Source organism: Balaenoptera physalus, assembly GCF_965194825.1.
Source record: "Balaenoptera physalus genome assembly, chromosome: 20".
NCBI classification, from domain to species: Eukaryota; Metazoa; Chordata; class Mammalia; order Artiodactyla; family Balaenopteridae; genus Balaenoptera; species Balaenoptera physalus.
The window spans coordinates 25,395,152-25,416,811 of NC_138901.1; the positions used below are offsets into that span (position 1 = coordinate 25,395,152).

Genomic DNA, 21,660 nt, shown 5'->3' on the forward strand with positions numbered 1-21,660 from the left:
GGCCAATTGGATTTAGAATCCAGAAGCAGGAACGTTTTAGAACTTAGTTGGCTGCCGGTAGTGGCTGTGCCATCCAGAGTCTCAGGGGCAGTGACGGCAGCCGTCCCATGTCCTCTGGCAGCAGAAGTGGCATCCTAACTAGACTGTCCAGGATCCTGACCTTGGCTGGGTTCCTGGTTGCCTAGTTCCCCTTCATTCTTGCCCATCTTTCTGAATTTGCTTTCCTTCTGGTGCTGTGAACTATATAGCATCCTCCTAATAAGTTCCTTTTCCATGTAAGGTACCCAGAGTCCCTTTCTGTTGCATATAGTCAATAACCTGCTTAGCCCAAATCCAAAAAGATCTGTTGATGACATTTATCTCCTGGGAGTAAATTTATGAAGTCCTGTTTTAATGTATTGCTTGAAAAAATCGTTTATAATTCTTGTATATTGTCAGAAGAAACATTAATGATTTTCCATTTTGAAGAATGAAACAAATTCCCCTTCAGCTCCTATGGTGAGATAAGGGTGTCCCTCTCTTAAGGCTGGAGTGACTTAATATCAAATTGACTTAACATCAAATGACTTTAGCAGCTCTGGACCTCAGCTTTCCCATCTATTTCCTTCTTACAAGGGTTCTGTACTGGCTAGAGGGTATTGAAATTAATTTTTCAAAAGCTACTGTAGAAAGCTACTAAAGGGTGATGATTATATCCTTTGAAAGTGTATGACAGTTTCTCTGTCTGGTGTGAGGGAGAAGGAATGACTGCCCTCCTATTCCCACTCTCCCTACTCCACTCCCTAGTTCTTCTTTGCAGTTCCCTCCACTTTCTTTCTCAGCTTGAAAAAAATCTCACCAGCCCAAATGAAATCCTCCACTTGCTCATTCCTCAAGGAACGTAAAAGGATCATCTCCCTTACTGCTTTTGTCATGACTCACTGGAATTATAAGAAATTGTGTTCTGCGGCTCAGTCTCTCCCATCTTCCCTCTCTCTTCCCCTTGGTTGGGCTGTGAATTCCTTGGGACTTGCTTATCTTTATGTGTGGCTAGTGCCTTAACAGACATGTTCCCTGAACCCCCTTAGAGGGCACAGCAGAACTTAGGAGGAAGAAACAACGTTCTAATTTTGTGTTCAGAGACCCTTTATAGCATCACATTCTATATATATACATTTAATGATAGCAGAGAAAACGGAGACAATATGTAATCTCCCTTCCTCAGTGTGACTAGTTTCTTTTAATATAAATCCACTGCACGTGACATCCCAAAGATGACATCCCATGACGTCTTTGAGAACAGACTCTCAAGCTTCCACAAGGTGGCTCCTGAAGCTGGGGGAGTCCAGGGCTCTGCTGGAGGTGGGGTTAGTGTGGCTTCAGCTGTGGCATCCTAGCTGAGGGCTGAACTGGGGCAGAGTGTACCCCAGAAAGTACAATGAGGCCAAGGGTTAAGAAAAGAGGGCTGAAATCCAGGATTAAGGACTTTAAAGATATTCTCCCAAGTTTCTTATGAGCCTGTAAATATATAGACAATGGAGTAGGGACAATAATGCTTTGAGGAGTCAACATGGAAAGTATTCATATTCACTCTCAAGGCTGTGTTCAGAGTTTCCTGTATCCATGCTAGGCTGCTCACAGCTGGGTTAGAATGGGCCTTGTTCTGTGTCCTCGCCACTCAGGATAAGTGAGATCTGCCACAAGTCCCTACTTTGCCTTGGGAGCCCTGATTTTGCCAGACAAGCCACCACTTTGTGCAGGGTGACAGCTTGCCCCCACCCAACCCCTCTGGTCCAGGCCCCCGCTCTGGGCCTGGCATTCCCCAGGCTCTGATGGGGAAATCTGACCACTTAGTTGTTTGTTTGTTTTTTTTTAATTGAAGTATAGTTATTTACAATGTTGTGCTAGTTTCAGATGTACAGCAAAGTGATCAGTCATATATAATATATACATATATATATTCTTTTTCAGATTCTTTTCCCTTATAGGTTATTACAAGATATTGAATATAGTTCCCTGTGCTATACAGTAGGTCCTTGTTGCTTATCTATTTTATACATAGTAGTGTATATCTGTTAATCCCAAACTCCTAATGTATCCCTCCCAGGCCACTTACTTTTTTTGAACAACAAAAAAAAGCAGCATTCACATTTTATCCTTTTCTTGAGTGTTTTCATTTTCTCTTTTTAAAATAATGACCTTGGGACTTCCCTGGTGGCACAGTGGTTAAGAATCTACCTGCCAATGCAGGGGACACAGGTTCGATCCCTGGTCTTGAAGATCCCACGTGCCGCGGAGCAACTAAGCCAGTGTGCCACAATGACAGAGCCTGTGCTTTAGAGCCCGCGAGCCACAACTACTGAGCCCACGTGCCACAACTACTGGAGCCCATGCTCCGCAACGAGAAGCCACTGCAATGAAGATGGAAGGCAGCCAAAAATAAATAAATAATTTTTTAAAAAAATAAAATAATTATCTTTTCAGATTACAAAGGTAAAATATTTATGGAAAATGTAGAAAATACAGTAAAGTAGAAGGAAGATTTTTAAATAACTGCAATTCCAACAAGCACTTTTACATTTGATATTTCATTTCCTTTTTTTAAATGCATTTTTACAGTCTCACTGTATATATAATTTTATGTTCTGCTTTTGCACTTAATATAATTAAAATGTTAAAAATATTTAAATGGACAATACAAAATTCAAAAGGTATAAAAGGAAAACACAGATAAATAAAACTTCCTGACTATAATTTTTTTCTGTTCTCAGAGGCAACTTCTGATATGGTCCTTCTAGAGATATTTCATTCTTATACAGATATACATGCATATGCATAATCCTTTTCTAGAAAAAGAAATCAAAACATTGTTCTGCACCTGGTTTTATTTATTTAGCACCATATCTTGAGCATTGTTCCATAACAGTACATATGAAATATACCTCACTTTTTAAAAGGCATTTTATTTTGAGATATTATTTACATTAAGGAAAATGCACAAATCTTAACGGAATCAATTATTTTTTACAAATGTATACACTTGTGTGATCATCACCTAGATCAAGATATAGGGCATTTCCATCACTCCAGAAAGTTCCCTGGTGCCTTTTTCCAGTTTTTACTGAAGTCACTACTCTGGTTTCTATCACCAGAAATTAGTTTTGCCTATTATTATAGTATATGTATACTGTTTTGCAGTATCTATTGCGTGTGGCTTCTTTGGGTAAACATGTTTTCGAGATTCATCCATGTCACTTTATATATCAGCAGTATGTTTTTCATTGCTGAGAAGTACTCCACTGTATGAATATACCACAATTCGTTGGTCCATTCTTCAGTTGATGAACATTTGGGTTGTTTCCAGTTTGGGCCTAATATAAGTAAAGCTACTATGACCATTCCTTTACAAACCTTTTTCGGTCTTGGGTATATAACTAGGAATGGAATTGCTGGGTCGTAGGGTAAGTGTACATTTAAGTTTATTAGGAACTGCCAAACAGCTTTCCAAAGTGCTTGTACTATTTTACACTCCCACCAGCAGTGTACGAGAGAGTTCCAGTTGCTTCACATCTTAGCTAACAAGTGGTATTATTAGTCAGTTAAATTTAGCCATTCTAGGAAGTGTATAATAATCTTTCCTTTTGCTTTTAATTTGCACTTCCCTAATGGTTAATGATGTTGAACATATTTTTTTACATTTTCACTAGCCATTTGAATATCTTCTTTTCTAAGTGCTTCAAGTATTTTGCCCATTTAAAAAAAAAACTGTCTTTATCTTATTGATTTATAAGAATTATATATTTATACATACTTATATATATATATGGATCCATTATGGATATATATATGATAATTATATATATGGATCCTTTATCAAATATTTGTACTGCAGATATTTTCTTCCAGTCTGTGGCTTGTCTTTTCACTTCCTTTTTTTTTTTAATGTTGCTAATTTAAAAAAGTATATTTATTTATTTGGTTGTACTGGGTCTTAGTTGTGGTAGGCGGGCTCCTTCGTTGCAGCATACATGCGGGATCTAGTTCCCCGACCAGGGATCGAACCCAGAACCCCTACATTGGGAGCACAGAGTCTTAATCACTGTGCCACCAAGGAAGTTTCTTCACTTTCTTAATAGTGTCTTTTGATTAGCAGGTTTTAATTTCAATCAAGTCAAATTTATCTTTTTCTTTTCCTTTTATGATTAATGCAACTATGTTCTTGCATGCAGAGATCTGGGATATTTCCAAGCACACAGGATAGAAGAGGGGCTTGTGCAGTTAATACAGATTACTCAATTATACAATGAAAATTTTGATAATCTCTTGGTAAAATTTAAAGAGGGATGTAGGTTTTATTATTTTTTTTCTGTTTTACTTATTTATTTTTTTAATTTTTGAATTTTATTTTATTTATTTTTTTATACAGCAGGTTCTCATGAGGGATGCAGGTTTTATATGGGAGAGTTGTCTGAAACTGGAGGAGGGAGGCTGAAGGGCAGAAAGGTAGCCAGAGCATCCAGGCAAAGGATTGAGAAAAAGAGCTGTATATAGACATGAATACTGTGAAGGTCATTAGATGTAGGTTTGAGCAGAAGAAATGGGGTAGAGAGCAGTGACTTCCTGGGAAGCTGGTGATCCTGAAGTTGTTACTGGTGTCTGAAACACAAACTATGGGCCTATCAAGACTGTAGAATATCAAGAATGGGAAATGGTAGGAAAAAATCAGGATGTTGGCATGTGTTAGTCTTCATGTTGGTCCTATGAGAGAGATAAGTTTTAGGCTGAGGCAGCCTGTTTTAAAGCAGGTGTAGTATGGTTTTGCTGAGAGTGTCTTGCAATCCAAGTTTACTGGATGTCCTATAATTTGGAGCCTTGCAGGACTAGAAAAGTTAAAATCTCCAACCCAAGAGAAAGCACCGGCAGAGACAGAAGACTTCGCAGGAGACCAATTTGAGTAAAAGACCAGCCTACTACACTGCAATGCTTTAAACGTTTTCTGCCCATTAAGAGGAAAAACCTGGGGGCAAAGAGCAAATTATAGATGGTCTTTCTGTACCTTGGATGACTGTTTTGAAGAGCATCAAGGCAGAGGCCAGGTGCAGAGACCTGTGGGCTTGGAATCCCTAATACATATTCCTGTCGGTCATAGGACACCTGTGGTCTGCCCCACCTCTGGGCTTCAACCAATATATGACAGTTTAAGACAGTTTGGGTCAAGTTTCTGGTACTTGCAGACAAATGCATTCTCATAGATACACTTGGTAGTGGCTTGTATATGTTGTTGGTCTATCAACAATCAAAAAACAGTTGGGGAGGTACCTTCCTGAGTCAGGCAGAGACAGTATCCAGAATGAGGCGGACCCCAGTCCCATTTCCACTTCAGCAACAAGAAATGGACACGCCCATGCACGCAAAAAAAGGCCACTAGCCCAATAGCCAATAGAATCCCTCCTTTCTGAAAGTCTTGGGAATTTTCCTTTCCTGAGCAGGAGGGCGGGAGTAAGTAGAGAGGAAACAGAGAGTGGACTTGAGCTCCCCCTGGAGGCCCACACAATTATTTGCACCAAGTTGTCCAGGAATTAGGAGTTTAGCCGCAAGTATCAGAGGCCCTTCACTGTCCTGGAAGGATACCTTTGTCATTGGTTTGGTCCAGGCTGCTCAGTTGTGTCTGAAATTGAAGGTTGGAGGGAGGCCTGTGCGGCGGTTATTTTCTGTGATCTGATTTTTCCTTCCAAACCACCCAAAGAGAAAACCTTTTATTTATGCCTTTCTGTTTTGAAAACACACAGACACACAGAATGGTTGTATTATTTACGACACTTTGGTTATAAGTCACAGGAGCCAACTGAAATTCGATTAAGCAAAAAAGGAGAATTATAAGGGTATAGTGTTTCACAAAACCCCAGGGAAGGAGTATAGCCAGACCTCAGGAAAGAACCAGAAGGCCGCCAGGAGTCTCTCATTTCAGCTCCTTTTTGTGCTTATGTCGAATTCTTTTCTCACTGCAGACTGGCTTTCTCTGCTCCCCGGTCTGCACAGTAAGGAGCTGCCCCGCTCCTCCCGAGTGTAATGCCTGCCATCCAGCCACCCATATAGAGCCCCACTGGATGTTCTCAGGCCCAATTCAAATTCCAAGAGAGACAATCTGCTCGGCTATTGGTACAGCTTCTCTTAATCCAATATATTTTGACTAGGGAATGGAGGCACACACTCTCTGGGTAGTTGATCTATTCCTGGAGAAGAATTCTTGGAGAACTGGCTCACAGTTTAGGCAAACACCCTCCATTTTAAGAACTCCTCCCTGCTGGAGTAGAAGGTTCCAGTTCTTGGGACAGGGAAGAGGATTTTCCTGGAACCTACCGATGGTAACCACAGCACATCACAACAGTCCCTGCTGGGGGATGCTTTAGGATGCTACAATTGCCATAAAAGCACACACCTTTATCTCCCTGTCTCAAGAATGCAAGAAATTCATCAGGAAGGCAGACAATTTTTTTTTTGGAACCAGGCCTGGGACAAATTAAATATTTGTCTAAATATTTAATTTACATTTTAACTATGTTTATATATTTAAATATTTAAAAGCTATAAAAACTGAAGCTAGCAAATTGTTAAAATAAATGTTCTATCCTCTTACCTTGACAAATATATCTTTAAAAAGGCAAAATCCAAAATATTGTAAAGCTGTGATTTTTGCAGTTACTTTATTTTCCCCCCTTTTTAAAAAAAAATTTTTTTTTTTTGGCCATGCCCTGCAGCATGTGGTATCTTAGTGCCCTAACCAGGGATTGAACCTGGGCCCCCTTCACTGGGAGCGTGGAGTCTTAACCCCTGGACCACCAAGGAAGTCCCTTTTGTAGTTACTTTAATTTTTAAAAATTTAAGCCATTAAATATTTTTATAAAAATAATTACAATTTTTGCATTCAATAACCACTTAATTCCCAGTGTAAAGAATTGGTATTGGGACTTCCCTGGTGGCACAGTGGTTAAGAATCCACCTGCCAATGCAAGGGACATGGGTTCGTGTCCTGGTCCGGGAAGATCCCACGTGCTGCAGAGCAACTAAGGCCAAGCGCCACAACTACTGAGCCTGCGTTCTCAGCCCGCGCACCTAGAGCCTGTGTTCCACAAGAGAAACCACCGCAATGAGAAGCGCGCGCACCGCAATGAAGAGCAGCCCCCGGCACCCCCCACCCTACCGCAACTAGAGAAAGCCCACGCGCAGCAACTAAGACCCAATGCAGCCAAAAATAAATAAATAAATAAATAAAAAAGAATTGGTATCACACTTCAAGCATGATACATCTAGAACTACATGTATAAAAATTAGAGTAATAAAAATTGCTTACTATTTTTATTTATTTTTTAAAACTATCCAATTTGGAATGTTTATTTTTGGCACGAGGCATTGAGGGCTCTTTTACATTAAAAATTAAGGTAAGATCTTACTCCAATAAAGATCTATTTAAAAAAAAACCAAAACAAAAGAAAATGTCTCATAGTAGCTTGTTCAAAGATCTTTGCTTGCTATTTTTAAATGTTCTTAAGCCACACGTGCAATTGTTGTGAACAGCACACTAATTTTCTAGTACTTTTGGAACCATGAATTGAAAGGCAAGAAAATAGATACTAGGTAGTGGGCAAGACTCTATTGCTATTTATGTTATCTGAGAGGAAGAATCTGACAAATTTTAAAATGTGTCTTTTTCTTTTACCTAAGCACTTTGCTGCTCAAATCTTACCAGCATTCCAAAGAACTGTCCACAGACTTGCAGTGCGTTTACATGCAGTTGCCTTTTGTTTTGAGAACACAGGGCAAAAGGAATGGAGAGGGCTTCCCTGGTGGCAAAGTGGTTAAGAATCCGCCTGCCAACGCGGGGTACATGGGTTCGAGCTCTGGCCCGGGAAGATCCCACATGTTGCGGAGCAACTAAGCCCATGCGCCACAACTACTGAAACCCACACGCCTAGAGCCCGTGCTCCGCAACAAGAGAAGCCACTGCAATTAGAAGCCTGCGCACTGCAATGAAGAGTAGCCCCTGCTCGCCACAACTAGAGAAAGCCTGCGTGCAGCAACAAACACCCAACGCAGCCAAAGATAAATAAAACAAATAAATTTATTTTCTTCAAAAAAGGAACGGAGAAACATTTCTCTGGAGCGTGAACAGTGTTTAGTCCCAAGAGGGGATATTTAGGGAAACAGGTTATGCTGTCCCGGTGCTAAGCACTAGATCCTGAGTGACAGAGATGCCCAAATGTTCATCAGTAAATACATGTGTTTGTTCTTTTCCTCCAGTTTTATTGAGATATAATTGACCGACAGCACTGTATAGTTTAACTAGAGCATAATGATTTGACTTACATACATCATGAAATGATTATCAACATAAGTTTAGTGAAAATCTATCATCTCACATAGGTACAAAATTAAAGAAATAGAAAAATAATATTTTTTCCTGAGATGAGAACTCTTAGGATTTACTCTCTTAACCACTTTCATATATTACACACGGCAGTGTTCGTTATATTTATCATGTTGTACTTTATGTCCCTAGTACTTATTTATCTTATAACTGGAAGTTTGTACCTTCTGACCACCTTCATCCAACTTTGCCTTCCCCCACCCCCTGCCTCTGGTAACCACAAATCTGATCTCTTCTGTGAGTTTGTTTGTTTTATTTATTTGGTTGCGCTGGGTCTTAGTTGTGGCGGGCGGGCTCCTTAGTTGCGGCAGGCGGGCTCCTTAGTTGTGTCATGTGAACTCTTAGTTGCGGCATGCATGTGGGATCTAGTTCCCTGACCAGGGATCGAACCTGGGCCCCCTGCATTGGGAGCGCGGAGTCTTAACCACTGCACCACCAAGGAAGTCCCTGTTTGTTTGTTTGTTTTTAACATCTTTACTAGAGTATAATTGCTTTACAATGGTGTGTTAGTTTCTGCTTTATAACAAAGTGAATCAGTTATACATATACATGTGTCCCCATATCTCTTCCCTCTTGCATCTCCCTCCCTCCCACCCTCCCTATCCCACCCCTGTTTGTTTGTTTTTGAAGTAAATACATGTGTCTGTGATATGCAGGGTTCTCTAAAGCACAGGATCCAGGTAGGAGCTCATCTTGCCTGGGTCTAAGGACAGTACTGAATGGAGCAATCCAACATCGTCCCCCTATGTAGCTATGGTGTTGTACATAAAATACATACTATTGCACTAAATGATTATGTGTGTTAAAGTTATAAAAACTTCAGCAATAGAATGTTTATGACATACACAATGGAATGAGGTATGTGCTTTATTCCTGTTTGGGAGAATAAAAAATGATTGCCAGTCTGTATTCGTATCTGAGAAATGCTAAATTGAAGTTAAGCCAATTTCTTTACAGCAGGACTTCTCAGAACCTTGAATATACTAATGTGAATTGCGACTGTCCAAGAGGGAGATAGAACGTGCAGTATTTTTCAAAATTATTTGACCACCAAAACATTTTTCATGAAGTTTTATTAATATCTCACAGACACATTTTCAGAGATCCTGAACTACCCTAGGCCGTCCTCAGTAGGAAAGAGTAGAAACCAAACGGCAGAGCCAGTGCAGCACTGGGAGAATCTGCTGACTCCCAAGGTAACCGAGAGAGCCTGCCTCATCATGATGGCTCCGCTCTGTAGATGACATGGGTCTTGAGTGGTCAGCAACTGATCTCAAGGCCCTGGAATTTAGTGGCTTGGCCGCTGCACTTACACTGTTTATCATGGCACCTCAGCACAGGGTCCAAGTTCAATCCCAAGCATTCTGGAACCTGTCTTTATGATAGGGAGTCTGATGCCAGGGAAACCTTTATTCCGGCAGTGAGTGGACTACCCCAGTGTTCTCATCCCTCCAACTGCCTGCATCCCATCCATGCACCGGGCTCCAGGTGAGCTGACTCCCCAGAGCTCTCCTCGCCTGCCTGGTCCGCCTCTCATCCTCTGATCCGATTCCACTAGTGGACCGAACTGAACCAGGCTGCCACCTCCTCCAGGCAAGGACCCTGGGTTATTGACATTATTTGAGTCCACAAGGTAGGACCAAAAAAAATCTGTGGATGGTAGTGATGCTGGAGATGATCTGTGATATAATTTCCACCAAATAACCCTCAAGGACCCAGCAGCCATCTTTTTGACTGAGGATACCAACACATCATATACTCTTTCGTGTGAGATGAAATGAGATAATGTGAGATACTATATGTACAAATGTTTCATAAATGGTAAGACATCATACAAACAATAATGAATATGGTTTCCATTGCCCTGATCAGTGATTCGTCCATTTCTAATGACCCTTAGCTTTTGATTGATATTTCCAATACCTGAGCCAGACCCATCTGCCCTGTCCATCTTATCTGGAGTTCAAATTTTGATAGCCCATCCACCAGTTCCTGTGTTTTAGATACCTGCAACAGGTCAGCCTAGCGCTTTTCCAGTGCCTGGACAACCTTTATGTGGCACATTGGAGATGGTTCTTGAAGTAGTGGAGAGCCAGCTTGAACTGGACCTGAGCTTTGGTGTTGGTCCGGTATACGTTGTAGCTCTTCTCCAGGGCTGCGAGCTCTGGGTCCGCCACTGGAGAACGGGGCTGGTGACCTACAATCACATTTGAGCAGGACCCCACAAGCAGGCTCCCGAGCCCATCAATAAAGAACTCTGCCAAGAGAGGGAAAGTGCAAGAAGGAAATGTGAGCTTCCGCCAGAGACCCAGGGCCATACTGCAGGTCTGGGAGGAGAGTCAGGGGGAGGGGACACAGTTTATACCCCTGGGGAGCTTCCGCCCCCGTGAAGCCACCTGCCCAGGCTACTGAGTTGGAAGAACAGACAGTGATATGGGTAGAGAGACACAGATTGGCTTCCAACTGGACGGAACTGTGGACTCCAGGACTGAGGGGAATGAGAGGGGAAGTTCACCAGCTGCAGTTAAATAGGAGAGGATGTCTGGGAAAGGAGGAGCACCAGCAAGGTGGGTAAAGAGGGAGGGGCCAGAGCTGTAGGGAAAGGAAGGGGAAGGGTGTCTCGGAGAAGCAGAACAGCCTGGGGGAGACAAGAAGGCAGAGAGTGTGGAGGGAGGCAAGAGAGACCACGAGCTCTCCAATGTAGGGAGAAAGGGTGAGCTCCGCATTTTGGGGAGAAAGGGTGAGCTCCCCATTTTGGGGAGAAAGGGTGAGCTCCCCATTTTGGGGAGAAAGGGCGAGCTCCCCTGAGCAGTGGCACACGGCCCTCCCTCCTTGGGAAAAACCAGGCTTCTGAGATCAGTCCACAGCGCAGCTCCCTTCCTCACTCTTCCAGCCTCCCCACCTGAGTGAGCCACTCGCTGCAGGCGGGCGTCGAAGCCAACTCTTTGGAGCCGCTCTGTGTGGGCCAGGAAGAAGTTGACAACACCACTGGTCACCACGCAGCTGGGGAAGCCGTGCAGGGGCCGGAAAGATCCTGACCGCCGGTGGAGACAGTCCCCATTCTCACTGTGCTCCAGGAACAGCTTAAACTGGAACATGTTTCCAAGCACGCTGCCGCCTACCTAGCCGGTGGGCAGAGAAATCCACATTAGAGAATAGACTCAATATCCATGTAGCCGCTGTCAGGAAGCCTTACTGGACTGAACCTCAGTTATGACAAGAATCACACCCTTTATCTACCCTTCATACTACACTTACACCAAGTCCAAAGGGCAGACAACTCTGCTCCGTTTACCCTCCAGCAAGCTCACTCTTTCCAGAAGGTGACTCACTCCCTTCCAGTACAAGGAGTGGTGTTTAGGTGCAAGTGAGAGGCAGCCTGCTCGTGCAGGGGTCCCTACGGGGACTTCCTGCAGCCAGTAGTTTGTCTCAAGCTGCCTTCCTCCCATTCTCTGCTCCTGGCTCACCTCTCTGTGCTGCCTGTCCCTGCACTCGTGGCAGATGCATGCATCTAGTTGTTGGAGCCCGAGCAAAACAGGACAAGCGATTATATCTATTCCTGAACCATCATAATCACCCACGGTGGCACAGCAGTCTGATTGTCTGCCATCACCTGTTCTTTACCTCCCCCCTTAGTAAATGAACCCTCTTGAGTTTTAACTGGACTAAATTAAACTCTAGTCAGTTACCCACTAAAGATGAAATTTTCCCACTTCCCTTGCAAGGTCTGACCATGTGTCTTAAGTCCTGGCTGAAAGGATGTGATCTAGAACAGATGTCTGCAACTTTTATAAGAGAACTTCTTGTCCTTCACTTCCTCTCTCCCCATTTCTTCCGACCATGCAGCTGAGGGCCACAAAGATGGACAAACAACGGGGAAGGAAGCTGGTCCACGATGACCCTGGAAGGAGAGTTGAGTGCCAGCTTGCATTCTTACACGGGCGGGAACTGCACCTTCTATGTCATTTACGCTATTGTGATTGGGTCTCTAGAGACATCTTAGTCAAGCCAGGTGCTTTGGGGACTGTCCACCTGGAGTATGAAGTAACTGTGGTCACTGTGCTACTTCTTATACATTTTCTTTCTTTTTAACAGTTTTATTGAGCTATCTTTGACATATTAAAATTGTATATATTTAAGGTGTACAGCTTGATGTCTTGATATATGTATACATTGTGAAAAGATCACCACACTCAAGCTAATTAACAAATCCATCACCTCTACATAGTAATCTCTGCAAATTTCAAGAATACAACGCAGCATTATTAATTATTGTCACCTTTTTCTTCTCTTTTCTATGTGTGAGTTGACTTTTGATGTTTTTGTTATTTTTTTTAATGTCCTTAAGGCCACATAGTCTTTTACAGCCTTGTGCCATTTTCATTTTTGTAATGGTGTGTGCCAGGGCCAGAGCCCCGCTCGCTTTCTCCGGCCGCTCCAGGGAGGAAGGTAGAAGTAATAAACACACCATTTTAAAAACAGAACAACGGTGAGTTTTGGGCGCGGGTGTTGGTGTAATTTGCTCAGAGAAAAGTAAGAACAGAGGCAGAAGCAGAACTCGCATGTCTGATTCCCGCGTGATGGCCTCAACCCCAGAGCTGTGCTGCATCACCTCCTGCACCGGGCCCTCCCCCGCCCCTTCCGCCCTCCCTTCTCTCTTTCCCTCTCCTCTTCTTTCGCATACTTTCCTCTCTTCCTTTCTCCTCCCCTTCCCCTCTCGCTTGTCAGATTGCAATGGGGTAGAACCAACAACTCTCCCTTACCACGTCCAGTTCCGTCTTCTCTAGGACATCCACCAGCACCTCAATCTTGGTCTTGTCGTTGAAGAGAAAGTCATCGTCCACCCAGAGAACGTATTTGGTGGTGACCTGAGATATGGCCAGGTTCCTACCAGCAAACCAGCCCTGTGAGTGGAGTGAGGTTAGATGGTGGTTGCCTGCCCTGCTACATATCAGCGTCACCAGGGAGCTTTCTCAGTTCCCAGCAACCAGGCTGCACCCCAAACAGTGGCCGAGAACCTCTGGGTTAAGGGGAGTCCATGTCTCAGAGACACTGGGAGAAGGCCAGGGACTCTGTGGATCAAAGACTGAGACAAAGGCAGAAAGACCTTCCTTGGCCCTGTGGCTAATATGGACCGATGGAAGTCCCCTTTCACCCGAGAGAGTCTCTGTGGCTCTCCCGCCCTTTCCCCTCATGCAACCTGGAAGCTGTTGGAGGGGGGGACCCTCCGGTACGTATAATATCCACTATCCACTTCCTCCTGTGTGTGCTTGCAAGATGGTGCATGGGGGAGAGAGCCGCTCCAGCAAGGGGGGAATTGTAGGGATGAGAGGTTTCTCTGCTGTTGGACCTGCATGTCAGGAAACCTTAGACTGTCAGACACCTCAAGTCACTTCGAAGGACCTCAATCAATTCCCACACCAGGTGTGAGGAGAGGCTGATTAACCACCCTGCTAATGCAGAAAAGGGAGACTGACCTGATTTCTCTGTGAATTTGGAATCAGCAAGGGGACTCCCCTCCCATGCCAGGACGCTGCTGCCTTGGGAAGGCCACCGGAGCAGCCCCATTCAGGGCAGAACCTGACTGTGGGCCCCCTTGTCCCGGGATCCAGGTGTCTCCCCATCTGGGAAGGACATACCTTCCCATAAGGCATGGTGTAATACTCCACATGGCTGTCATTAATCTTCAGGGGCTCCTTGCTGTCATCAGCCACGATCACGGTCAAGTCTGGGTAATACTCACGAACGCTCTGGAGCATGGTCATGAGCTTGTGGGGACGGAGGAAAGTTTTGGTGGCAATGGTCACCAGGTCTCTGAGCTTCCTCTCTGAGCAAGAAAGGGTAGATGTCAGAGCTCTGTCTTCGGGAAACCTCACTGTCCTGACTTGCATCATTCTGGGGGCACGTGGGTCGTCTGGTGCGGTGGGGTCGGCTGAAGTTAACGCAGGCTGAAAGCTACACCCTCACCTATTGTTTGTGGGTGAATGCAACAGAACCCGACTGCAGAGCGACTTCTCAGAATGACAGAAATCAGAAATCATTCCATAAACCCTCTTCAGTACATGCTGCACCATTACCCAGCTTCTCCTGGGTCTGTGGGAGTGAGCGGAAATGAGACAGGGAGACAAGAGTACAGCCATTTTGGAAAAAGACCGGTCTTGGGTAAACAAACCTTGCAAACTAAAGAACAAAGGCCCTGGGGGCCCGAGTCCCAGAGGATAAAAACCAGACTCACAGGAATAAAAGATTAACTTTATCTCTGTGCCACTAACAGTATACCTAGTTGCCACAAGACAAGAAGCTCAACTGTAAATTTTAACCTAATCTGTTCCTGGGCTTTCTTACAGAAAATTCTCCTGCATTTCTTCCCCCTCACAGAAGCACTCCCTACTCCTGACAGCCACCATGGAGTCACCTGCTGCTGATCAAAGAAGTTGGATGATTTCTGGAAATTATCCGTGATCACGAGACAAATCGTCCCTTCTGTTATAAAAGCAACTCTCCCCTTCTACTCGGGGAGCTGGCACTTTTTCCCTGCCTTCTCTCTCTCTCTTTTTTTTTTTTTAATTTTTTAATTTAATTTAATTTTATTTTTTATACAGCAGGTTCTTATTAGTTATCCATTTTATACATATTAGTGTATACACGTCAATCCCAATCTCCCAATTCATCCCACCACCACCAGCCCCCGCCACTTGGTATCCATATGTTCGTTCTCTACATCTGTGTCTCTATTACTGCCCTGCAAACCGGTTTATCTGTACCATTTTTCTAGATTCCACATATATGCGTTAATACACGATATTTGTTTTTCTCTTTCTGACTTACTTTACTCTGTATGACAGTCTCTAGATCCATCCATGTCTCTACAAATGACCCAATTTCGTTCCTTTTTATGGCTGAGTAATATTCCATTGTATATATGTACCACTTCTTCTTTATCCATTCGTCTGTCAATGGGCATTTAGGTTGCTTCCATGACCTGGCTATTGTAAATAGTGCTGCAATGAACATTGGGGTGCATGTGTCTTTTTGAATTATGCTTTTCTCTGGGTATATGCCCAGTAGTGGGATTGCTGGGTCATATGGTAATTCTATTTTTAGTTGTTTTATTTTTTTTAAACATCTTTATCACGGTATAACTGCTTTACAATGGTGTGTTAGTTTCTGCTTTATAACAAAGTGAATCAGCTATACATATAGCTGATTATATATATATATCCCCGTATCTCCTCCCTCTTGCATCTCCCTCCCACCCTCCCTATCCCACCCCTCTAGGTGTTCACAAAGCATGAAGCTGATCTCCCTGTGCTATGCGGCTGCTTCCCACTAGCTATCTATTTTACATTTGGTAGTATATATAAGTCCATGCCACTCTCTCACTTCGTCCCAGCTTACCCTTTCCCCTCCCTGTGTCCTCAAGTCCATTCTCTACGTCTGCGTCTTTATTCCTGTCCTGCCCCTAGGTTTTTCATAACCTTTTTTTTTTTTTTAAGATTCCATATATATGTGTTAGCATACGGTATTTGTTTTTCTCTTTCTGACTTACTTCACTCTGTATGACAGACTCTAGGTCCATCCACCTTGCTACAAATAACTCAATTTCATTTCTTTTATGGCTGAGTAATATTCCATTGTATATATATGCCACATCTTCTTTATCCATTCATCTGTCAATGGACACTTAGGTTGCTTCCATGTCCTGGCTATTGTAGATAGTGCTGCAATGAACACTGTGGTAATGACTCTTTTTGAATTATGGTTTTCTCAGGGTATATGCCCAGTAGTGGGATTGCTGGGTCATATGGTAGTTCTATTCTTAGTTCTTTAAGAAACCTCCATACTGTTCTCCATAGTGGCTGTATCAAATTACATTCCCACCAACAGTGCAAGAGGGTTCCCTTTTCTCCACACCCTCTCCAGCATTTGTTGTTTGTAAATTTTCTGATGATGCCCATTCTAACTGGTGTGAGGTGATAGCTCATTGCAGTTTTGATTTGCATTTCTCTAATAATTAGTGATGTTGTGCAGCTTTTCATGTGCTTCTTGGCCATCTGTATGTCTTCTTTGGAGAAATGTCTATTTAGGTCTTCTGCCCATTTTTGGATTGGGTTGTTTGTTTTTTTAATATTGAGCCGCATGAGCTATTTATATGCTTTGGAGATTAATCCTTTGTCTGTTGATACGTTTTGCAAATATTTTCTCCCATTCTGAGGGCTGTCTTTTCGCCTTGTTTATGGTTTCCTTTGCTGTGCAAAAGCTTTCAAGTTTCATTAGGTCCCATTTGTTTATTTTTGTTTTTATTTCCATTACTCCAGGAGGTGAGTCAAAAAAGATCTTGCTGTGATTTATGTCAAAGAGTGTTCTTCCTATGTTTTCCTCTAAGAGTTTTATAGCGTCCTTACATTTAGGTCTCTAATCCATTTTGAGTTTATTTTTGTGTATGGTGTTAGGGAGTGTTCTAATTTCATTCTTTTACATGTAGCTGTCCAGTTTTCCCAGCACCACTTATTGAAGAGACTGTCTTTTCTCCATTGTATATCCTTGCCTCCTTTGTCATAGATTAGTTGATCACAGGTGTGTGGGTTTATCTCTGGGCTTTCTATCCTGTTCCATTGATTTATATTTCTGCTTTTGTGCCAGTACCATATTGTCTTGATGACTGTAGCTTTGTAGTATAGTCTGAAGTCAGGGAGTCTGATTCCTCCAGCTCCGTCTTTTTCCCTCAAGACTGCTTTGGCTATTCGGGGTCTTTTGTGTCTCCATACAAATTTAAAAATTTTTTGTTCTAGTTCTGTAAAAAATGCCATTGGTAATTTGATAGGTATTGCATTGAATCTGTAGATTGCTTTGGGTAGTATAGTCATTTTCACAATATTGATTCTTCCAATCCAAGAACATGGTATATCTCTCCATCTGTTGGCATCATCTTTAATTTCTTTCATCAGTGTCATAGTTTTCTGCATACAGGTCTTTTTTCTCTCTAGGTAGGTTTATTCCTAGGTATTTTATTCTTTTTGTTACAATGGTAAATGGGAGTGTTTCCTTAATTTCTCTTTCAGATTTTTCATCATTAGTGTATAGGAATGCAAGAGATTTCTGCACATTAATTTTGTATCCTGCAACTTTACCAAATTCATTGATTAGCTCTAGTAGTTTTCTGGTGGCATATTTAGGATTCTCTATGTATAGTATCATGTCATCTGCAAACAGTGACAGTTTTACTTCTTTTCCAATTTGGATTCCTTTTCTTTCTTTTTCTTCTCTGGTTGCCGTGGCTAGGGCTTCAAAAACTATGTTGAATAACAGTGGTGAGAGTGGACATCTTTGTCTTGTTCCTGATCTTAGAGGAAATGCTTTCAGTTTTTCACCATTGAGAATGATGTTTGCTGTGGGTTTGTCGTATATGGCCTTTATTATGTCGAGGTAGGTTCCCTCTATGCCCACTTTCTGGAGGGTTTTTATAATAACTGGGTGTTGAATTTTGTCAAAAGCTTTTTCTGCATCTATTGAGATGATCATATGGTTTTTCTTCTTCAATTTGTTAATATGGTGTATCACATTGATTGATTTGCATATATTGAAGAATCCTTGCATCCCTGGCATAAATCCCACTTGATCATGGTGTATGATCCTTTTAATGTGTTGTTGAATTCTGATTGCTAGTATTTTGCTGAGGATTTTTGCATCTATATTTATCAGTGATATTGGTCTGTAATTTTCTTTTTTTGTAGTGTCTTTGTCTGGTTTTTGTATCAGGGTGATGGTGGCCTCAGAGAATGAGTTTGGAAGTGTTCTTTCCTCTGCAATTTTTTGGAAGACTTTGAGAAGGATGGGTATTAGCTTTTCTCTAAATGTTTGATAGAATTCACCTGTGAAGCCATCTGCTCCTGGTCTTTTGTTTGTTGGAAGATTTTTAATCACAGTTTCAATTTCATTACTTGTGATTGGTCTGTTCATATTTTCTATTTCTTCCTGGTTCAGTCTTGGAAGGTTATACCTTTCTAAGAATTTGTCCATTTCTTCCAGGTTGTCCATTTTATTGGCACAGAGTTGCTTGTAGTCTCTTAGGATGCTTTGTATTTCTGCGGTGTCTGTTGTAACTTCTCCTTTTTCATTTCTAATTTTATTGATTTGAGTCCTCTCCCTCTTTTTCTTGATGAGTCTGGCTAATGGTTTATCAATTTTGTTTATCTTCTCAAAGAACCACCTTTTAGTTTGATTGATCTTTGCTATTGTTTTCTTTGTTTGTATTTCATTTATTTCTGCTCTGATCTTTATGATTTCTTTCCTTCTCCTAACTTGGGTTTTGTTTGTTCTTCTTTCTCTAGTTCCTTTAGGTGTAAGGTTAGATTGTTTATTTGAGATTTTTCTTGTTTCCTGAGTAGGCTTGTATAGCTATAAACTTCCCTCTTAGAACTGCTTTTGCTGCATCCCATAGGTTTTGGATCGTCATATTTTTGTTGTAATTTGTCTCTAGGTATTTTCTGATTTCCTCTTTGACTTCTTCAGTGATTTCTTGGTTATTTATTAACATATTGTTTAGCCTCCATGTGTTTGTGGTTTTTACATTTTTTCCCTGTAATTGATTTCTAATCTCATAGCGTTGTGGTCAGAAAAGATGCTTGATATGATTTCAATTTTCTTAAACTTACTGAGGCTTGATTTGTGACCCAAGATGTGATCTATCTTGGAGAATGTTCACTGTGCACTTGAGAAGAAAGTGTAATCTGCTGTTTTTGGATGGAATGTCCTATAAATATCAATTAAATCTATCTGGTCTGTTGTGTCATTTAAAAGTTGTATTTCTTTATTAATTTTCTGTTTGGATGATCTGTCCATTGGTGTAAGTGAGGTGTTAAAGTCCCCCACTACTATTGTGTTACTGTTGATTTCCTCTTTCATAGCTGTTAGCAGTTGCCTTATGTATTGAGGTGCTCCTATGTTGGGTGCATATATATTTATAATTGTTACATCTTCTTCTTGGATTGATCCCTTGATCATTATGTAGTGTCATTCCTTGTCTCTTGTAACATTCTTTATTTTAAAGTCTATTTTATCTGATATGAGTATTGCTACTCCAGCTTTCTTTTGATTTCCATTTGCATGGAATATCTTTTTCCATCCCCTCACTTTCAGTCTGTATGTGTCCCTATGTCTGAAGTGGGTCTCTTGTAGACAGCATATATATGGGTCTTGTTTTTGTATCCATTCAGCGAGCCTGTGTCTTTTGGTTGGAACATTTAATCCATTCATGTCTAAGGTAATTATCAATATGTATGTTCCTATTACCATTTTCTTAATTGTTATGGGTTTGTTTCTGTAGGTCCTTTTCTTGTCTTGTGTTTCCCACTTAGAGAAGTTCCTTTAGCATTTGTTGTAGAGCTGGTTTGGTGGTGCTGAATTCTCTTAGCTTTTGCATGTCTGTAAAGCTTTGGATTTCTCCATCGAATCTGAATGAGATTCTTGCCAGGTAGAGTAATCTTGGTTGTAGGTTCTTCCCTTTCATCACTTTAAATATATCATGCCACTCCCTTCTGGCTTGTAGAGTTTCTGCTGAGAAATCAGCTGCTAACATTATGGGAGTTCCCTTGTATGTTATTTGTCATTTTTCCCTTGCTGCTTTCAATAATTTTTCTTTGTCTTTAATATTTGTCAATTTGATTACTATGTGTCTCAGCGTGTTTCTCCTTGGGTTTGTTCTGTATGGGACTCTTTGCGCTTCCTGGACTTGGGTGGCTATTTCCTTTCCCATGTTAGGGAAGTTTTCGACTATAATCTCTTCAAATATTTCTCAGGTCCTTTCTCTCTCTCTTCTTCTGGGAACCCTATAATGCGAATGTTGTTGCATTTAGTGTTGTCCCAGAGGTCTCTTAGGCTGTCTTCATTTCTTTTCATTCTTTTTTTTTTTTTTTTTTTTTTAATTTTATTTATTTATTTATGGCTGTGTTGGGTCTTCGTTTCTGTGCGAGGGCTTTTTTTTTATGGCTGTGTTGGGTCTTCGTTTCTGTGCGAGGGCTTTCTCTAGTTGCGGCAAGTGGGGGCCACTCTTCATCGCGGTGCGTGGGCCTCTCACTATCACGGTCTCTCTTGTTGCGGAACACAGGCTCAGCAATTGTGGCTGACGGGCCCAGTTGCTCCGCGGCATGTGGGATCTTCCCAGACCAGGGCTCGAACCCGTGTCCCCTGCATTGGCAGGCAGACTCTCAACCACTGCGCCACCTGGGAAGCCCTCTTTTCATTCTTTTTTCTTTATTCTGTTCCACAGCAGTGAATTCCACCATTCTGTCTTCCAGGTCACTTATCCGTTCTTCTGCCTCAGTTATTCTGCTATTGATTCCTTCTAGTGTATTTTTCATTAGTTATTGTATTGTTCATGTCTGTTTGTTTGCTCTTTAATTCTTTGAGGTGTTTGTTCTTTCATTCTTCTAGGTCTTTGTTAAACATTTCTTGCACCTTCTCGATCTTTGCCTCCATTCTTTTTCCGAGGTCCTGGATCATCCTCACTATCATTATTCTGAATTCTTTTTCTGCAGGGTTGCCTATTTAAACTTCATTTAGTTGTTTTTCTGGGGTTTTATCTTGTTCCTTCATCTGGTACATAGTCCTCTGCTTTTTCATTTTGTCTATCTTTCTGTGAATGTGGTTTTCGTTCCATAGGCTACAAGATCGTAGTTCTTCTTGCTTCTGCTCTCTGCCCTCTGGTGGATGAGTCTATCTAAGAGGCTTGTCTCCTGCCTTCTCTCTTGTGCACAAACTATCTCTTTTAATAAAAAACTCTGCATGCTTAAGAGTCTTGTGGAAGCAATATTCATTTCTATGGTATTGCTGCTGCCCAAGAATCTGGAAAGGGCTCAGTAACAGAAAGAGTCATGTAAATCATGTTCAAGAGCATGGCAAATGAATCCTCTCCTACCTTTTCTCTTCTCAGGCCACATGATAAGTTTGGTTCTTTTGTTATAGTAAAGAGAGAATCAGGGGCCTGAATTACCACAGGAGGTGGTCAAGGTAGGGGACTCCCAGCCAAGTTGGTGGTATAGCACTTTGCTTTGAAATTCCATATTGTTCCAAACACATAGCAATGATAAAGAAAAATGTAGACATAGCCATGCTCAAAAATAGACAACATTTCCTCCAAGAACAGAAATCAACAGCCGTGAGTAGAGCTGGAGCTGGGCTTGCTGCAATCTGAGGTCAGAACAAGAGAAGAGGCTGGGAGGCCAAGTCTGAGTGTTAATGGAATAAAAGTGTCTCAT

General features: G+C 42.0%; 1 protein-coding gene across 2 annotated transcripts in view; it reads right to left on the reverse strand.

Moving 5' to 3' along the window:
* Positions 1 to 8,075: 8,075 nt before the first annotated feature.
* B4GALNT2 (beta-1,4-N-acetyl-galactosaminyltransferase 2 (SID blood group)) overlaps positions 8,076 to 21,660 on the reverse strand; it is a 42,585-nt gene continuing 29,000 nt past the window's right edge. Inside the window, exons 7-10 of one of the 2 annotated variants that reach the window (XM_082441762.1) lie at positions 14,044 to 14,231; positions 13,168 to 13,308; positions 11,307 to 11,526; positions 8,076 to 10,661 (exon numbers count right to left, since the gene is read on the reverse strand). In XM_082441762.1, coding sequence (XP_082297888.1) covers positions 10,456 to 10,661; positions 11,307 to 11,526; positions 13,168 to 13,308; positions 14,044 to 14,231 — 755 coding nt within the window. In that variant the 3' untranslated portion in view covers positions 8,076 to 10,455. Of the gene's footprint in view, positions 11,527 to 13,167; positions 13,309 to 14,043; positions 14,232 to 21,660 lie in introns of both variants that reach the window. The other variant, XM_082441761.1, reaches the window with a different exon arrangement.